General features: G+C 40.2%; 1 protein-coding gene across 6 annotated transcripts in view; it reads right to left on the reverse strand.

The window, feature by feature from the left end:
* The window catches only part of lrch2 (leucine-rich repeats and calponin homology (CH) domain containing 2), a 203,225-nt gene that overhangs the window by 119,571 nt on the left and 64,923 nt on the right, over positions 1-18,731 (reverse strand). For all 6 annotated transcript variants that reach the window (XM_085995737.1, XM_085995745.1, XM_085995730.1 and 3 more), the window contains exons 2-7: positions 13,992-14,136; positions 10,569-10,695; positions 3,170-3,275; positions 2,942-3,078; positions 2,653-2,783; positions 1,710-1,797 (exon numbers count right to left, since the gene is read on the reverse strand). In XM_085995737.1, the coding sequence (XP_085851863.1) occupies positions 1,710-1,797; positions 2,653-2,783; positions 2,942-3,078; positions 3,170-3,275; positions 10,569-10,695; positions 13,992-14,136 (734 nt within the window). The remainder of the gene's footprint in view (positions 1-1,709; positions 1,798-2,652; positions 2,784-2,941; positions 3,079-3,169; positions 3,276-10,568; positions 10,696-13,991; positions 14,137-18,731) is intronic.

The following is an 18,731-nucleotide window of genomic DNA, read 5'->3' on the forward strand; positions in this document are numbered from 1 at the left end:
TGCGCGGGAAACCGGCACTTCCGTTCCCCTGAAAGCAGGGGTTCAGAGTTCGAACGCGTGCGCAGGAGAAGCTGCACGTGTGCATCGAACTTACATTTTTTTTTGCAGGTTTTCCCGGGAGGGTAAGTCTCCAGAAGTTACAGATATAGAAAGCAGGCGTAAGGCCTGCTTTTTACAAGGTGTGAATTAATTAAAATTTTAAAAAAATTTCCACAGGTTTATTATTTTTAAATACTTTAAAGCAAGGTAGGTTTATTTTTAGCCCCGTTAGAAAATAAAATTAGTTTTTTCAAAAATTTAAATTGTTTAAAATAGTTATTTCATGTAATTTATAGTTTATTTTAAAAATGTGTTTTTAAAAAAAAATGTACTTGAAGATTTAGTGATGTTTTGGGGCCTGTAGTATTTATAAGTTTTGACAGGTCCTTATGAATGGGCATTCCCTGCTCCGATTGGCTCTCCATGGCCCACGTGATCCCAGGGGACGCATCAAACTAACCGCGCCCCTGGGATACGCAAGCACTGCGTGCCGGCAGTTGGAGCAGGCCCAGGATCGGAATTCCACGGGGGCCCACAGCTCAACGGCCAGTGCGCAAATAAGTGCAGGTCGGGGGCTTACACCCGTGGGAAGCCCCCGACCCGAATTTCTGGGCCATAAAGTAAGGGTTTCAAGTTCATCAAAATGCTTGGCTGAGCTAATGGCCAAGATTATGCTTAAATTATAGCCATTAGGTATTCTGAAATGCTCAGAATGAAACTTCCTATAGACTTCCCGCACCAGATTAAGGTACCAATCAGCACAAAAGTAGTTAGGATTTTTCCAGGAGCTTGCGGCTCAAGTGTGTTGGAGGATTGCCCGATACAAGAAACTTCTTTTGATCCCATTTCTACAATTCCTTAGGAAGAAGAGTCTCTGCTACAGTACTGGTTATTTCTCATCAATTTGGAAAAGTTCAAAGATACACATAGTAAGCACAACCACCATTCCTGCAAGTAGGAAGAAGCCAACAAAAATAAAATAGAAGAGCAAGTTACTAAGCAGTGTTATTTCTTTCCATGACCATACTACATTCAGACCTATACCCATAGAGCTACCTAGACAGGGAACATTAATATTCATAACCTCAATTTACACAGGCTGCTTTGTTCACCCTCTTAATGCCATGAGCTACAATTTGTACTGAACTTATTTTTCTTAAACAAACAACAGAATATTGTTTGAATTCCAATGGCTGCTTTTCCTTCATCCATGTACAAGAAAAATCAGCACACACTTAAATGTTCACCTAATAGCGATACTGCTTAGAACAAGGGTCTCATTGCAGTCATGACTGTGATAGAGGCAATGATTTTTTTACCATTATGTCGCTACTCACTACATGTCAGGTTACCCTAACCCACGGTATGCTTAATACACTTAGATCCATTTTCCAACCTATGATCAGAATCAACTAAATAATATTGCACTGGGGTTCCCAATGTGTATCCACAGTCCATTTCTGGTCCAAAAAGTGTTAAAACTTACATTCAAATGAAAAGCACTATTTCTGCAAAGAAACATCAACGATAAACCAAACAGGAGTTATTACTAGGGTTAATCAATGGAAAATTGATGCTTTTACAGTCTTGAGGTTAGTGCACACCCATCAAAAAGAGAGGAAGCTATTAACAAGAAACTCCGAGCTGCATTAAATGGTTAGAGAACTCACTTCAGTTGTGGACAACCGCTTATCACCATTATCACTACCAATGCCCGAGTCAGGACCGTGGTTTTTAGCTGGATAAAAATCTTCCATGCTGAAAAATAAGCAAATATTATCATACAACATAGAACAGTGGGTGAAAAACAAAATCAAACCTTTAACAATTCCCACATTTCATATACAACAATTTTGGCAAGGAAGCAAAACCGCTCAATAGCAACACCAAGGCTTTTTAATTCAATCTTTGCAATCCATTCCATGCACTGAGAACAAGCTGTGGAACTACTCCGAAATCTCTGCAAATTCTACACTATAGTCAGCTGTTGTGAAGAGTGGCTTGAATTTCCTATGTCTGCTCCCTGTGGTGAAATTGCCTCACCCCATCTTAACAAATTATCAAGAACTTAATAGAGTATTGTGTTGGATTTCAATTGGGCTGCAACATTACCAGTGATCAATACTGTACATTAGTTTTTTGGCATTTATTACAGAAACTAAGATAAAGACATCAACTTTGTCAACTTACGAGATTTCTAAATTTTATAGTTACGATAATATTTTTTAGCTATGGTGTAAATATGATTTGTCCCTGTTCAGCCATTACATCTTTTTTCAAAAATTGGTAATTCATAGAAGTCTGCTCAAAAGCTTTTTGAACAGCTACTGTGGAATCAACCACCAAGCACATTTCCAGTCTTGTTGCACCCTCAGAAATGGCTTAGCCATTTCTCAGCCAATGGACCAAGAAACAATTACAAAATGTACCCTCATTTACTTGAGAACTTTCATTCTCTTCTGCTCACACACACACATATGCATGTGTACAGGAAAATAGAAAGTGTCTTCATTTTAAAATCAGCATCACAATGCTTTATTAGCTTCTATACAATATGTGCTTTATTAGCTTCTACACAATACGTTCTATTCAAAAGAAGTAACCCAAAGTAACCTGTCTGTAAGAGGTTGAGGAAGTGCTCTCTTATCCAAAGAGGGGAGATCCAGAGAATCTGGCTTCTTGTCTATCCGGCATGATTGGATATTCAGGAATTTGAATATGTGCACTTTACCTTTTAGACAAATCTGCAGAGAATGAAAAGGTTTATATTTTTAAGCAACTAAATGCAGCACATTCATACAGAAATTAAATAATGAATAGTATTCAAATGTCATACAATAAACACAGCTGTGTCAATTCAAATTATTTGGAAAAGTTTACATACTTATGATTTTATACAAACCTGTGCTGGAGGCGACTGCATTGGGTTGTTATCTAATATTATAACCTGAAGGTATCTCAGTTTTCTAAAACAGGTGGGTATTTCGGTCACTTTATTGCAGGAAAAGTCTAATTTTACCAGAGGAAGTTCTGCTAATTCTGGAAAAAGGAGACAAATACATCAATATGCAGATTCCAACAAACCTGCACTCTTAAGGGAAAGTGAAGTGCACAAATGTTATCTTCTTACCCTCAGGTAGCACCTGCAGATGGTTCCTCCGTATATTTAATTCTCTGAGCGACTGAAGTTTTTCCATTTGGTGAGGGAGGATTTGAATCTCATTACAGCTAACATCCTGTGAAAATGCAGCGTACAGAAATCTAATTAAGTATATTTCAAATTTCGCCTTCCTCAGTATGAGAACGTTGAACAAAAAATGTTACACTTTTCAATCTATTCATAACCAATCATCTGCAATTCTAAACATAGGAGCCCATTTAGGCTGGCATGTCCAATATTAGATTCAAGGTTCAAGAAAACTGGCACAAGGAATATGTTTAGAATAATTTGTTACATGTGCTAGCGCCAGATCAAATGCTGAGTTTAGCGATGGCTGTCCACGATAGACAGTTTGGATGTTTTCTATGGTTTCTAAATAGAATACCGACTACCTTTCTCACTAAATGCAACAGGGATTTTGGTTATGGCCTTGATATATTACAATGTTGGACACCCCTTGCTGCACCTCTCGTACGAGTTCTGCATTCATTAAATCGTCTGAATTTAAATTGCCTAATTAGCCCTTTAGAAGCACAAGCAAGTTTGGAATGAGAAAGATTCTGTGCCCATTCTTTCCAGACTACAGTATATATAAATTGTGCTCACTCAATTTATTTAATCTCCTGAAGAAATATTGTGTGAGGTTTGTTCCTTGATAACAGCACAATCCCAGCATAGTTAAATATATAGTCTTCATTCAATTGCTTCTGCTATATTTCCTTAGTTCCAGCAGGTCAAGAAGAATCATGTTCCATTGTGATTTGACTATCTTTACACCTACTTTTATAAATTCACTCCCATTTCTAAGCAACTATAGCCCTATTGTAATTCACACTCATGTTGAGCAAAGCTCCACTGCCTACAGAGGAGACTCAAAAATCAGTCAATTAACCTGGTACTGCAGTAGAGCATTTTTTATTTTTGTGGATACACACTAAATTGCATGACAGTTTTACAGTAATACATTCACAAAATATAACCCATTTAAAATGTTATGAATGTTAGAATCAGCTTGATGGCAACACTAAACAGCAATTTAGCATCAGAAAATTCAGAACAAGTGCAGCAACCAGTGGAGTACTCATTGACCATCAGTGAACATTTTATTATTTGCAGCTTTTAAACTACATTACACCACTCTTGCAAATGAATGAAGCCATTCAGGACACAAGATGCAGCAAAATTCTTGTGCCACGCTTGATTTTATACAATGTTGCAAATTTCATCAGTTACAGACTGTAGAAAGAAATGATACCTGAAACAATGCAGTGTGGCGGTACCACTGGTTGTCCCTTACATTGAGACACATAATTCCCTTTAACTTACCTTTTGGGGCCATTGCCCTTTTAAATTACCTGTTGGGGCCATTGCCCCTTTAAGGCGCGCCCTAGCGCGCTGACGTCACGTCACGTACGACGTGATGTGCGTGCGCCAGCACAGCCCGGCCTAGCGTCTTCGGCCTCAACGGCCAGCCGACAGGAGCGACGCGATCTTCCGCTCCTGCAGCAAGCACCAGCACAGCCCGGCCTCCCGACTTCGGCCTCAACGGCCAGCGACGCAACGACACGCATCACGTGACGCCCTAAGCGCGGGAAACGCGAGCAACGTGATGACGTCATCACGCTCTCCACAGGACTGCGAACTCAGTCCTCGTGGAGTCCCCACTGGGACAAGACCTACACCACGGTGCTCCTACAGTCAGCCATCTTACCTGCTATCTTACCTGATGTAATTAGCCTGTTCCTGTAAATAAACAACTTATTTATAGTTCGTCGAAGTCAAACTCTCTTATTTAGTGGCGATCTACACGAACCGCTACAGCAGCATGATTGGCTCAGTTTGTATATGACTGAATGTTCCATTTCTAAATTTGAGTGATTGAATATTTAAAATCAAGAAATTCCCAACAACTCTTTTCTGGGTTATAAAAACAGTTGCTCAGTTTGAATCTGGGAGTCAGTTTGAAAATCTCAAAGAATTAATAAGTTTGAAATCAAAGACATGCAAATCGGTTTGAAGCTTCCAATAGATCATTTAAATTAGTGCAGATTCTCACAGGTAAGAAATGTAAAAGAAATCATGTGTAATATGAAAATTATTTACCAAGAGTTAACTTAGTTGTGATCCTTTTGTTTTTCCACTAGAGGTAGGTGGAAGGATGGCTATGATAAATATATATCTATCTGTCTTGTTACTATTTGCTGGTTTGCCTGTTATTTTAAATTTAAAAATCATTAAGGGAATTTATTTATGAGTTCTGATGGTGTGATGCTCTATTCGCTCATCAATTAGGAGAGATCACATATGAAGGCATAGGATATGTCCAATAGCTAAAGGCAATGCACCAAGAAGACTTTGTTTTATAATCCTAGGCATTTTACTGAAAGTTTACCTAGATCTCAAGGCTAAGACAGACACTCTCTAAGGTATGGGAAATTAAGACTTGCCCATGAACCACGACATGTGCTAAAATAATCTGACTAAGTGGAAAGGACAATTTTATTACTAATTTGAATTGGGTACACAAATTGTCCTTTAACAAAATAGAATATCCCCAATGCATTTGGTGAAAAAAGAAAATAAGAACATACCATAATCAGCAAAGTGGACTGGAGGAACATAGATCTAGGGGGTACTGATACATAGATCTTTAAAAGCAGGGATGCAGATAGAACAAGCTGAACAAAGGACATATGGGGTTCTAGGTTTTATGTACAGGGTGCAGTACACAAAAGCAAGCAGGTGATGAATTTCTACAAAACACTGATTAGGCCACAACTGGAGTACTGTGTGCAGTCTTGAGCACCCCATTATAGGAAAGATATTTAGAGCCATGTTAAAGATACATCATAATAAATCTGTATAATCAGGGATGAGGGGATATAGATTTGATTATATACTTGGAAAAACTAAAGCTCTATTCACTAGAACAAAAAATATCACGGTGGACCTAATTAAAAAGAGACATTGATAGATTAAGTGAGTGGGCAAAACTGTGGCAGGTGGATTTCAACATGGGCAAGTGTGAGGTCATCCATTTTGGACCAAAATAGATCTGAATATTATTTATATGGTGAAAAGCTAGGAACAGTGAAGGTCCAAAGAGATCTAGGGCTACGTGTACACAGATCACTAAAATGTAGTAGTCAGGAACAAAAAAAATCAAAAAGGCTAATGGAATTTTAGCCTTCATAATTAGAGGACTAGAATATAAAGGAGAAAGTTTTGCTACAACTATACAAAGCCCTGGTTTGACCACATCTGGAGTACTGTGCACAGTTCTGGGCACCGCACCTTAAAAAGGATATATTGGCCTTGGAAAGAATGCAGCACAGACTCACCAGAATGTTACCTAGGCTCCAAGGATTAGATTATGAGGAGATTTTACATAACCACCTATATTCTAGGGAATATAAACCTTGTTTAAGGGGTGATTTGATTGACTTTTCTAGGATCTGGAAAGGAATTGATAGGGTAGAGAGAAACCTTTTCTGCTGGTGTGAGAGTCTAAGACAAGGGGGAATAATTTTAAAATCAGAGCCAGGCCATTCAGGAGAGAAGTTAGGAAACACTTCTTCATGCAAAGGGTGGTAGGAGTGTGGAACTCTCCTACAAAAAAAGCAGTATGCTAGCTCAATTAATAATTTTAAACTGGAGATAGACAGATTTTTGCCAGACAAGGGTATAAAAGAATATGGAGTCAAAACAGGTGGATGGAGTTAAGGTACAGGTCAGCCATGATCTCACTGAATGGGGGAACACATTCGAGGGGCTAAATGACCGACTGCTGTTCCTACGTGTCTAACAGAAGAGTTCAATTTTAGAGAAAGGGTTTGTTTGGGTAAATAGTATAGAGTAATTTACACTGTTTGGTGAAAAGGCAGCACAAATTTAGGATTAGTACAAGCACCATAAAAGGGAAAGCTAGTAGAAACATTTTCCATAATTATGAGAATATGAATTGCATCATCACAGGTGTCTATTGAAACCAAATCAATCAATGTTTAAGAGGGAATTGCATAAACGTGAAGGAAAATTTCCTAGTGGGAGTGTTTGCTAGTGCTGTTGGGGAGGGTTTAAACTAAAATGGCAGGGGGTTGGGAACCTGTGCAGGGAGACAGAGGAAAGGGAAGCAAGGATAGAAGCAAAAGACAGGAAGGAGAACAGCAAAAGTGGCAGGCAGAGAAATCAAGGGCGTAAATCAATCAGGGCCACAGTAAATAATAATTCTAAAAGGGCTAAGAGTGTTAGAAAAACAAGCCTGAAGGCTTTGTGTCTTAATGCGAGGAGCATTCGTGAGAAGGTGGATGAATTAGCTGTGCAAATAGATGTAAACAGATATAATATAATTGGGATTACGGAGACATGGCTCCAGGGTGACCAAGGCTGGGAATTCAACATCCAGGGGTATTCAATATTCAGAAAGGACAGGCAAAAAGGAAAAGGAGGTGAGGTAGCATTGCTGGTTAAAGAGGAGATTAACACAATAGTAAGGAAGGATATTAGCTCTGATGATATGGAATCTGTATGGGTAGAACTGAGAAATACCATGGGGCAGAAAACGTTAGTGGGAGTTGTATACAGACCCCCAAACAGTAATGCTGAGGTTGGGGATGCATTGGGCTAACCAAATTAGTAACAATACTGTGGAGGAGGAATTCCTAGAGTGTATACGGAATGGTTTCCTGGACCAATATGTCGAGGAACCAACTAGAGATCAGGCCATCTTAGACTGGGTATTATGTAATGAGAAAGAATTAGCAATCTTGTTGTGCGAGGCCCCTTGGGGAGGAGCAATCATAATATGATAGAATTCTTCATTAAAATGGAGAGTGAAGTAGTTGACTCAGAGACTAGGGTCCTGAATTTAAATAAAGGAAACTACAATGATATGAGGCGCAAGTTGGCTAGGATGGATTGGGGAACGTTACTTAAAGGGTTGACGGTGGATAGGCAATGGCAAATATTTAAAGATCGCATGGATGAACGACAGAATTTGTTCATTCCTGTCTGGCATAAAAATAAAACAAAAAAGGTGACTCAACCGTGGCTAACAAGGGAAATTAGAGATAGCATAAAATCCAAGGAGAGGACATATAAAGTGGCCATAAAAAGCAGCAAACCTGAGGACTGGGAGCAGTTTAGAATTCAGCAAAGCAGGACAAAGGGATTAATTAAGAGGGGGGAAATAGAGTATGAGAGTAAGCTTTCAGGGAACATAAAAATTGACTGTAAAAGCTTCTATAGATATGTGAAGAGAAAAAGATTGGTGAAGTCAAGCGTAGGTCCCTTGCAGTCAGAATCAGGGGAATTTATAATGGGGAACAAAGAAATGGCTGACCAATTAAATACATACTTTGGTTCTGCCTTCACAATGGAGGACACAAATAACCTCCCAGAGATGTCGGGGAACATAGGGTCTAATGAGAGGGAGGAGCTGAATGAAATCAGTATTTGTAGGGAAATGGTGTTAGGGAAATTGACGGGATTGAAGGCCGATAAATCCCCAGGGCCTGATAATCTACACCCTCGGGTACTTAAGGAAGTGGCCCTAGAAATAGTAGATGCATTGCTGGTCATCTTCCAAAATTCTATAGACTAGAACAGTTCCCATGGATTGGAGGGTAGTTAATGTAACCCCACTATTCAAAAAAGGTGGTAAAGAGAAAACGGGGAATTATAGACCGGTAAGCTTGACATCGGTAGTGGGGAAAGTGCTAGAGTCCATTATAAAAGATGTAATAGCAGAACACTTGGAAAACAGTACAGGATCGGACAAAGTCAACATGGATTTACAAAAGGAAAATCATGCTCGACTAATCTACTGGAATTTTTTGAGGATGTGACTGGTAGAATAGATAAGGGAGAACCAGTGGATGTGGTGTCTTTGGACTTTCAGAAGGCTTTCGATACGGTCCCGCATAAGAGATTAGCATGCAAAGTTAAAGCACATGGGATTGGGGGGTAAGGTACTGACTTGGGTAGAGAACTGGTTGGCAGACAGGAAGCAAAGAGTTGGAATAAACGGGTCTTTTTCCGAGTGGCAGGCAGTGACTAGTGGGGTACTGCAGGGCTCGATGCTAGGACCCCAGCTATTCACAATATATATTAATGATCTAGACGAGGGAACTAGATGTAATATCTCCAAGTTTGCAGACAACACAAAGCTGGGTGGGCGTGTGTGCTGTGAGGAGGATGCAGAGAAACTCCAGTATGATTTGGACAGGTTGGGTGATTGGGCAGATGCATGGCAGATACAGTATAATGTCGATAAATGCGAGGTTATCCACTTTGGTGGCAAAAACAGGAAGGCAGGTTATTATCTGTACGGCAATAGATTGGGAAATGGGGAAGTGCAACGAGACCTGGGTGTCCTTGTGCACCAATCGCTGAAGGTAAGCATGCAGGTGCAGCAGGCGGTTAAGAAGACAAATGGTATGTTGGCCTTCATAGCGAGAGGATTCAACTACAGGAGTAAGGATGTCTTGCTGCAGTTGTACAGGGCCTTGGTGAGACCACACCTTGAGTATTGTGTGCAGTTTTAGCCGCCTTATCTGAGGAAGGATGTTCTTGCCACGGAGGGAGTGCAGCGAAGATTCACCAGACTGATACCTGGGATGGCAGGAATGACGTATGAAGAGAGATTGGGTCGATTAGGCTTATATTCACTAGAGTTTAGAAGAATGAGAGGGGATCTCATTGAAACTTATAAAATTCTAACAGGACTAGACAGACTCGATGTAGGAAGGATGCTCCCGATGGCGGGAGAGTCCAGAACCAGGGGTCACAGTCTAAGGATAAGGGGTAAGCCATTTAGGACAGAGATGAGGAGCAATTTCTTCACCCAGAGTGTGGTGAACCTGTGGAATTCTCTACCACAGAAGGCAGTTAAGGCCAATTCATTAAATATATTCAAGAGGAGTTAGATATATTTCTTAAGGCTAAAGGGATCTAGGGAGAAAGCAGGGACAGGGTACTGAATTTGGATGATCAGCCATGATCTGAATAAATGGCGGAGCAGGCTCAAGGGGCCGAATGGCCTACTCCTGCTCCTCTCTTCTATGTTTCTAAAATATCAATGGGTACAGACCACAGTGCATGGTTCCAGTGTGCAGTTAGTGGTGGTATAAGCATGACTGCTTGTAATGACTTCCTTCTGTGTTTACATTTCTATGATGCTTCAAGCACTTAAGAAGCTTGGATTAAAATTCTATTTTTTTTTTTTTAAATGAACACCAAAACTAAAATTCCAGTTATGGTCCATCTGATTAAGTCAAAGGTGCTTGTATTTAAAAACATTTAATACAAGAAAAAATGCAGCAATTAATTTACCTACAGCACTGATGTAGGCAAGCAAATCTAGACTTACCAATTCCATTAGGTCTTTAAGCTTTCCAATTTCTTCTGGAAGGGCAACTAACTTATTGTTGCTTACAACTAAAACTTTAAGTGGAAGATTAAACAGGTATTTTGGCAAAGTTGATAGAAGATTTCGACTAAAAAAGAAAACTGAATTCAAAGCCAAGCCAACCAGTAATAACAGCACCTCTAAACACAAAAGGACATAAATCAGGGACCAGCTTATTGTGAATACGGTTTTACTCAGTTGTAATGCACCTTATTGCCAAAAGAAAAGCTCCACCAAGAGTATGACAAATTAAATTTTTTGAATGAATCCCTGTTTCATTTAACTATCCTACATACACATATTTTACAAGTAGATTCTCAATAACAGCTGAAGTTTTTACTGCAGTAACATTTGTACATTTAAACAGATATTTCACAGATCCACAATTCAAGGATTATGTATTTTTATAGATTTAATATAAAGAGAAATTTCTATTGCAGCAAAAATGATATATCTCTCATCACATTCTCAGGATATTGCAAAGAACTTTACAATCAAAGGATTACTTCGGAAGTGCAGTCCACATTATGTAGGCAATATTTGCACAGCAAGATCCTGAGAAAAGTAAATGAAAGAATAATCCAATAATCTGTTTTTAATGGGGTTACTTGAAGCAGGAATATTGGTCAGGACATACAGAAGTCCCTGCTCTTCTGTCAATAGTGCCATAGGATGTGTTATGTTATGCTGAGCAAACAGGTTAACAGGTCCAAAAGACAGCATCGCCCACAATACAGCATTCTTACAGTAAAGTGTCAGGTTGGATTATGTGCTCAAGTTCATAGTGAAACCACGACATTGTGACTTGGAAGACAGTGCTTACAGTTTCCATGACCGAGTGTGAGAGTGTGAGAGAGGAGGAAAAAAAGATCAATATTGGTAGCTGAGGAACCAATAGGTGAGTTAGACATTTAGCTTCTATTCTATTGACTGGCCTTGTATTCAAAGGTTTGATTCCCTGAAAGGGTATTCAGTTATTTCCCAAAGTCTCAAAAGGACTGCTGAGGTTGAGCGTCCCAGGTCCTGTAGATAACCTCTGCCCAATCAATCCCTTTGGTATTATCCATGCAATAACCCAAAGCTTCTGCTGATGTTCAAGATCCAAAAGACCCTCCACCTGATCACCAGAAAACATTTCCACATGAAAGAATGCTTCTAAAGCTTGGAATGCAACCACAAATGCACGGCATCGCCAAAGCATAAATTGAAGATATTAACTGCAGTTGTAGTGAATGTGTTCAGGAAAACCCCTAGGAATGAGAGGTAATGTCCCCTAACTGGTGACTATATTGTCTTCACCACAGCAAGGAATTGCAAAGCCCTTTAAATGAAAAAAATTCCAACCAATGCACATAATGACAAAGTATCCTCATCCAGAGTATGACTTGGCAAAAGAGGTTCTTTATTAATCAAACAGTTCAAACCATTATTCCATGGATTACTGCTGTGGACCGGTGTCCTTCTGTGTTTCAGGTTCACTTGGGAGTGCCAATGAAGTGATTCTGAGTCAAAAGGTTGCAAGTTCAAGCCCTGCTGCAGAACTTGCAATGGGATTGGGGGTAATATACTGGCATGGATTGAAAATTGGTTAACAGACAGGAAACAGAGTAGGAATAAATGGGTCTTTTTCGGGGTGGCAGGCAGTGACTAGTGGGGTACCGCAGGGATCAGTGCTTGGGCCCCAACTATTCACAATATATATCAATGATTTGGATGAGGGAACCAAATATAATATTTCCAAGTTTGTGGACGACACAAAACTAGGTGGGATTGAGAGTTGTGAGGAGGATGCAAAGAGGCGATTTAGACAAGTTGAGTGAGTGGGCAAATACATGACAGATGCAGTATAACGTGGATAAATGTGAAGTTATCCACTTCGGTAGGAAAAACAGAAAGGTAGAGTATTATTTAAATGGTGATAGATTGGGAAATGTTGATGTACAGAGGGATCTGGGTGTCCTTGTACACCAGTCACTGAAAGCAAACATGCAGGTGCAGCAAGCAGTTAGGAAGGCAAATGGTATGTTGGCCTTCATTGCAAGAGGATTTGAGTACAGGAGCAAGGATGACTTACTAGTTATACAGGGCCTTGGCGAGACCACACCTGGAGTACTGTGTGCAGTTTTGGTCTCCTTACCAAAGAAAGGATATACTTGCCATCGAGGGAGTGCAGCCGAAGGTTCACCAGACTGATTCCTGGGATGGCAGGACTGTCCTATGAGGAGAGATTGGGTCAACTAGGCCTGTATTCACTAGAGGTTAGAAGAATGAGAGGGGATCTCATTGAAACATAAAATTCTGACAGGGCTAGACAGACTGGATGCAGGGAGGATGTTTCCCCTGGGTTGGGGGTCCAGAACGAGGAGTCACAGTCTCAGGATACGGGGTAGGACATTTAGGACCGAGATGAGGAGAAATATCTTCACTCAGAGGGTGGTGAACCTGTGGAAATCTCTACCGCAGAAGGCTATGGAGGCCAAGTCACTGAATATATTTAAGAAAGAGATAGATTTCTAGACACAAAAGGCATCAAGGGGTGTCATAAATCATGCCATTCATATAGAAATGACATAAAATATACTGGGCGGCCTGCTGGTGGCGCTGTCCAGGGAGAGTATAAATACTCGGGCATGGGCCCAGCTTGCTCAGGGACATTTTGTAAACAGGAACTAATGAAGGATAACTTGACTTCCATGTTGTGAAACAGTCGATTAAAGCCTTGTTTAATACTCTGACCAAGTGCCTAGTAGTTTTCTTACGTCAAGGGGTATGGGGAAAGAGTGGGAATATGATATTGAGATAGAGGGTCAGCCATGATCATACTGAATGGTAGAGCAGGCTCAAAGGGCCTACTCCTGCTCCTGTTTTTCTATGTTTCTATATTTCTAACAAGCTCAATTTAGGCTAGCAGCACAGTGCAATACTGAGGGAATGTTGCATTGTCAGAGGCACTATACTTTGGATGAGACATTAAACTGAAGCCCAGTCTGTTATCATTGATGAAAGCTGATCTAAACACTTATGCCCTATACATGAGAAAAATCCTTTTTAAAAAAGACTTCATCCTCTAAAAATAATTTCTAGTTAAAGGTCCAAAATCCAAAGCAGGTCTTAGTTCGGCCATCACGTTCACAATCAGAGCAACATAAAAATTAAAACGGTCAATGCTTTAGAAATAGAGTTTAAGGCCGTCTTAAAGGATGGGCACACATCCTTTCCCCTGTAGAATCCCAGTTTGAGGGATTAACCTCTCCATTATCAATGTTGACTTACTCTTGCTGTTCACGAAAATATTGATTCATATCCTAGCTTAATCTGATTAGCTCCTGTTGTAAATTCTAGACCTTTTATAATAGCATATGACAAAGACAGTTGAGCACTTACCTAATATTTAAGAATGTTAACATTTGCAGATTAACAACAGTTTCTGGAATGCATTTGATGCAATTGTGATATAAATGTAATGTCTCCAATGGTGCAAACAGACAAACTTCTTGTGGAATTTCAATAAATCTGTTCTTTGAGAGATCTGAAAAAAAATGAACAGTGACAATTATATATACCATCCCACTCACATAATTCAGGTAACAGTGATAAATTACATTTCACATATACATGTTATTTGTAAAGCTATTAGTACAAGTCTGTAGAGTTTTAAGATCTTTTATGCATTTTGACTCTTGCCACCATATCAAAACTCATTGGAATTCATTACTGAATAAGCCATTTAAAATAGTCCAATCACATTTTTATTTCTGAATTGCCCATTTTCTACAACAGTGTTTTATTACAGGACAATACTGAAGTGACTCATTGTAAAGTCTAGAAGGCAGGGAGCACTAGTCAAAACTAGCTGAACTAATCCATTGCACTGAATATATACCAACTAATTATGTATAAGAACAAAAGTATCCAAAAGGTAGATTGTTTAGCAATGGTTAAGCACCCACACAAGCCAGGGCCCAAAGGGATATATCCTAGAATCCTATGAGAGATGAGGGAGGAAATTGCAGAGGACTTAAAAAATTACATTTTGGAAGGGCTATGTTATTATGGTAGTGTGGAATGCAACATTAAATACGGTTGTCTTCAAGCCAAAGCCTCCTTTTAAGAAGGCATTCACGGGATACTATATTAAAGACAGACTTTGAAGTTTGAATCATTGTGGTTCACCGTCAGCTGTGGACTGCACCCCGAGGCGCAGAGGGGGATCTTTCTATGATAATTCACGTAAAGATCCATGTTGACCAAAACAAAGTCTGTGTTATCCACAAAAAAATTGAGTAGTGAAGAATCCAGCAGAAGCAAGTGTGGAGGACCAAACACACTATTCTTGCTTCCATAATCAATTGCCATTATTTGAAATGTTTATGACGAGACCTGTTCAGAATAGGTCAAGCTTTTCAAGAAGCTGTGCAATTTTGCATTATTACGTAAACACCACTGGTTACTAAAGAGGCCCAGCAGAATTTGAATCTGGCCACCAATACCAGCATCTGCCTGGCTTGAATAAAACAGAAAATATTAAAACATACTAGGTCAAAAAGGACCAGCACAGAGTAATGGACAAAACGACATACAAAACTAAGCAAGCTGAAAATTCACCCAATTGTTAATATCAACACTCACTACTACATCTGCAACTACAATTATAACTTATTGTATTTAGCCTTTTAGGTATTTCACAATGGAAAAAAGGTAGGGAAAGACAGCAAGCCATTTAACACAAGAAATAGGATTTAATTAATTAAAAAATAATTTATGAAGCAATTAGGATAAGTTTTACATTTGATATGCTGGGAGGGATAGTCACCAAGGATGGGGTGATGAGCATAACTAAATGCAAGGTAGGAAACAGGCAGCTGAGGTTTTGGGAAGTTGGAGCTTTTGGAGAATAGAACATTGAGGCTATTGGGAAATACAGTGTATTTCTTAATGTGTTCTCAGGATGTGGACAACACTGACAAGGGCATATTTACTGCCTCTCCTGAATTGCCCCGAGAAGGTGGTGATGGGCCTAATCCTTAAACTGTTGTGGTCTTTATGGTGATGGCGCAGCAGGTGACAATCAGGAGGCTACCTTGCCTTGCTTGAATATCATGAAGTCTCATGGATTTAGATCAGTCACGGTTGAGAATTCCCAGAGCCATGCCTATCCTACTGTATAATGTTGTGACCACACATCAGGTAGGTTCATGCCGTCAGTGGGACAGGACATGCCCAGGGATGTTCCCGGAGGAGCCTGGAATGTTGGCTGATGGGTACGATTACAGTATGACGGTCAGTCTGTTTCTCAATTAGCCGGAGACAGTTTTCCCAACTAGGGCACCAGTCCCCATATGTTGGCGAGGAGGGCTTTGCAATGTCGACTGGATTGGGATTGTCCAGAGTCTAGTCCTGATTGGATGCCTAGGCAATCCGCTAAGTCAGTCAGATAGTTCTCTGGAGGTGACAAATTCAAGGGAAAGAGATTCAGTAGCAGAACAGCTGAGGTAGGGAGGCAATGCTTTGGAGACGGAAATAAGGTACGGCACCATATTGGTTAGGCCTGGACTAACACTCCAGAGAACATGAGGTCAAATCCTACCATGGAACTTAAAAAAAAAATCTGGAAATAAAAAGTTGGTACCATGAAAAGGTCTAGCCTATATGTGACTCCAGTCCCACACCAACATTTTTGACTCTTGCCTGTCCTTTGAAGTGGCCAATCAATTGTACAAAGGCAAGAATGAAATCCAGAGAATGAATTTTTAAAAATAGTAGTCTTGACAATAAATAAGACAGAATTTGAAGCTCATCTATGGGTTCAACAGGATTTGGGAATTATACATGGTCTGGTTCCGTCTGGAAAAAGTGGAATGGAGTCAGTGATAAGGGAGCAGTGTGTTTATGGTGCAGGCCAAAAATTATTTGTTCCATCTCAATTGAAAAAAGTTGTTACTAATCCATGACTATGCCAGACTGCCTGTCTGACAGCACAGAGGCGACGAGACAGAATTAATGGTCATCAGCTTGGAAACGATTTGGAGGAGGGGACCAAGTGCAATAGATCCAAGTTTGCCGATGATACAAAGATGGAAGGGAAAGCAGTGAGTGAGGAGGACATAAAAAACCTGCAAAAGGACATAGACAGGCTAAGTGAGTGGGCAGAAATTTGGCAGATGGAATATAATGTTGGAAAGTGTGAGGTTATGCACTTTGGCAGAAAAAAATCAAAGAGCAAGTTATTATCTAAATGGAGAGAAACTGCAAAGTGCTACAGTACAAAGGCATCTGGGGGTCCTGGTGCATGAAACACAGAAGGTTAGTATGCAGGTACAGCAGGTGATCAGGAAGGCCAATGGAATCTTGGCTTTTATTGCAAGGGGGATGGAGTATAAAAGCAGGGAAGTCTTGCTTCAGTTATACAGGGTACTGGTGAGGCCACACCTGGAATACTGCGTACCGTTTTGGTTTCCATATTTAAGATATACTTGCTCTCGAGGCAGTTCAGAGAAGGTTCACTCGGTTGATTCCGGAGATGAGGGGGTTGACTTATGAGGAAAGGTTGAGTAGGTTGGGCCTCTACTCATTGGGATTCAGAAGAATGAGAGGCGATCTTATCGAAACATATAAGATTGTGAGGGGGCTTGATTGGGTGGATACGGGGAGGATGTTTCCACTGATGGGTGAGACTAGAACTAGGGGGCATAATCTTAGAATAAGGGGCTGCCCTTTCAAAACTGAGATGAGGAGAAACTTCTTCACTCAGAGGGTGGTGAATCTATGGAATTTGCTACCCCAGAGAGCTGTGGAAGCTGCGACATTAAATAAATTTAAAACGGAGATGGAGTTTCCTAGCTGATAAGGGAATTAGCGGTTACGGGGAACGGGCAGGGAAGTGGACGTGAGTCAGCCATGATCCTATTACATGGCGGAGCAGGCCCGAGGGGCCGTATGGCCTACTCCTGCTCCTACTTCTTATGTTCTTATAAACTAACTCTCTGCTAGTGAATAAGGTTACCAAGACAGCATACAGATGAAAAAGAGGAAAGAGTAGAGGATTAATTCTCGAGGGGATCCTCAGAAGTGACTGTACGGGGACGGTATGAGAAACCGTTGCAGGAATTGTGCCGTGTTGAGATAGATAAAAGTGTAGTAACACAAGGGCAGTGCCATGAGGCTGAACAACAGGCAATGGAAGAGGATAGCTTGGGTGACTACATCAAACACTGTAGAGAGATAGAGAACAATAAGAGATAATGCACTAGTCACAAGAGGATGTAATTTGTGACTTTGGCTAATGGGGATCTCAGTGCTTGGAAACTGGACTTGAATGATCTGAATCGGTATTTTGAGATACTGGTGTAGAGCTGGCAGGCTACAGCACATTTGAATACCTTGAACAGGAAAGGCAGGTTGAAGATATACCTGTAGTTGGAGAGGATAGATAGGTCAAGGGTATGTATTTTTTTTTTTTTTTTGAGAGGCTGTGTGATGACAGCAGTTTTGAAAAGAACAAAGATAAAATGGAAACCCGAAACAATGTCAGCGAGCATTGGGCCACAAAAGGTTGTTAAGTGCCCATGAGTGGAGTACGAGTGGATCAGATCAAGGCAATAGGAAATAAGTCATACAGAATTGACTATGGGAGGGAATTGGGCAAAACTGCATGGTGGGTGGGGGAAGAATGAGGAAGGCAGGTGGTTGACAGAGGCAACTGCACGGATGGTCTCAATTGTGGAGATGAAGAAATCCATGAGCTCTTTATAATCCACTGGTTCCATGTCCAGGTAACCAGTGTTTGAATAATTTTTGCTTACACAGAACATTGGAACACAAAATGTCAACAGAAATTGAGAACTTAGAATAGTTTTCTTTTATATACAAGAGCAGGGCAGATTATGCAAAATAAAGACGACAAAGAACAGTGTGCCACAAGTTCCTGTTCCAAAACAGTCTATTCATTTGCATATACCTCAATGTATAGTATTGTTGTCCAGATCATACTCATAACTGCAAATGGTAATCTGTTGTTTAAATGATCATCAGAAAGCAGTATAAATGTTTCAAAGTTGTCCTAAATTGATCAAATGTAAATACTACGTACACAAGAATTTCTAAATAGAACAGATTTACTTCTAT

This window comes from Somniosus microcephalus, chromosome 1, assembly GCF_052327205.1.
Source record: "Somniosus microcephalus isolate GS21.2 chromosome 1, FLI_Smic_1.0, whole genome shotgun sequence".
Taxonomy (NCBI): Eukaryota; Metazoa; Chordata; class Chondrichthyes; order Squaliformes; family Somniosidae; genus Somniosus; species Somniosus microcephalus.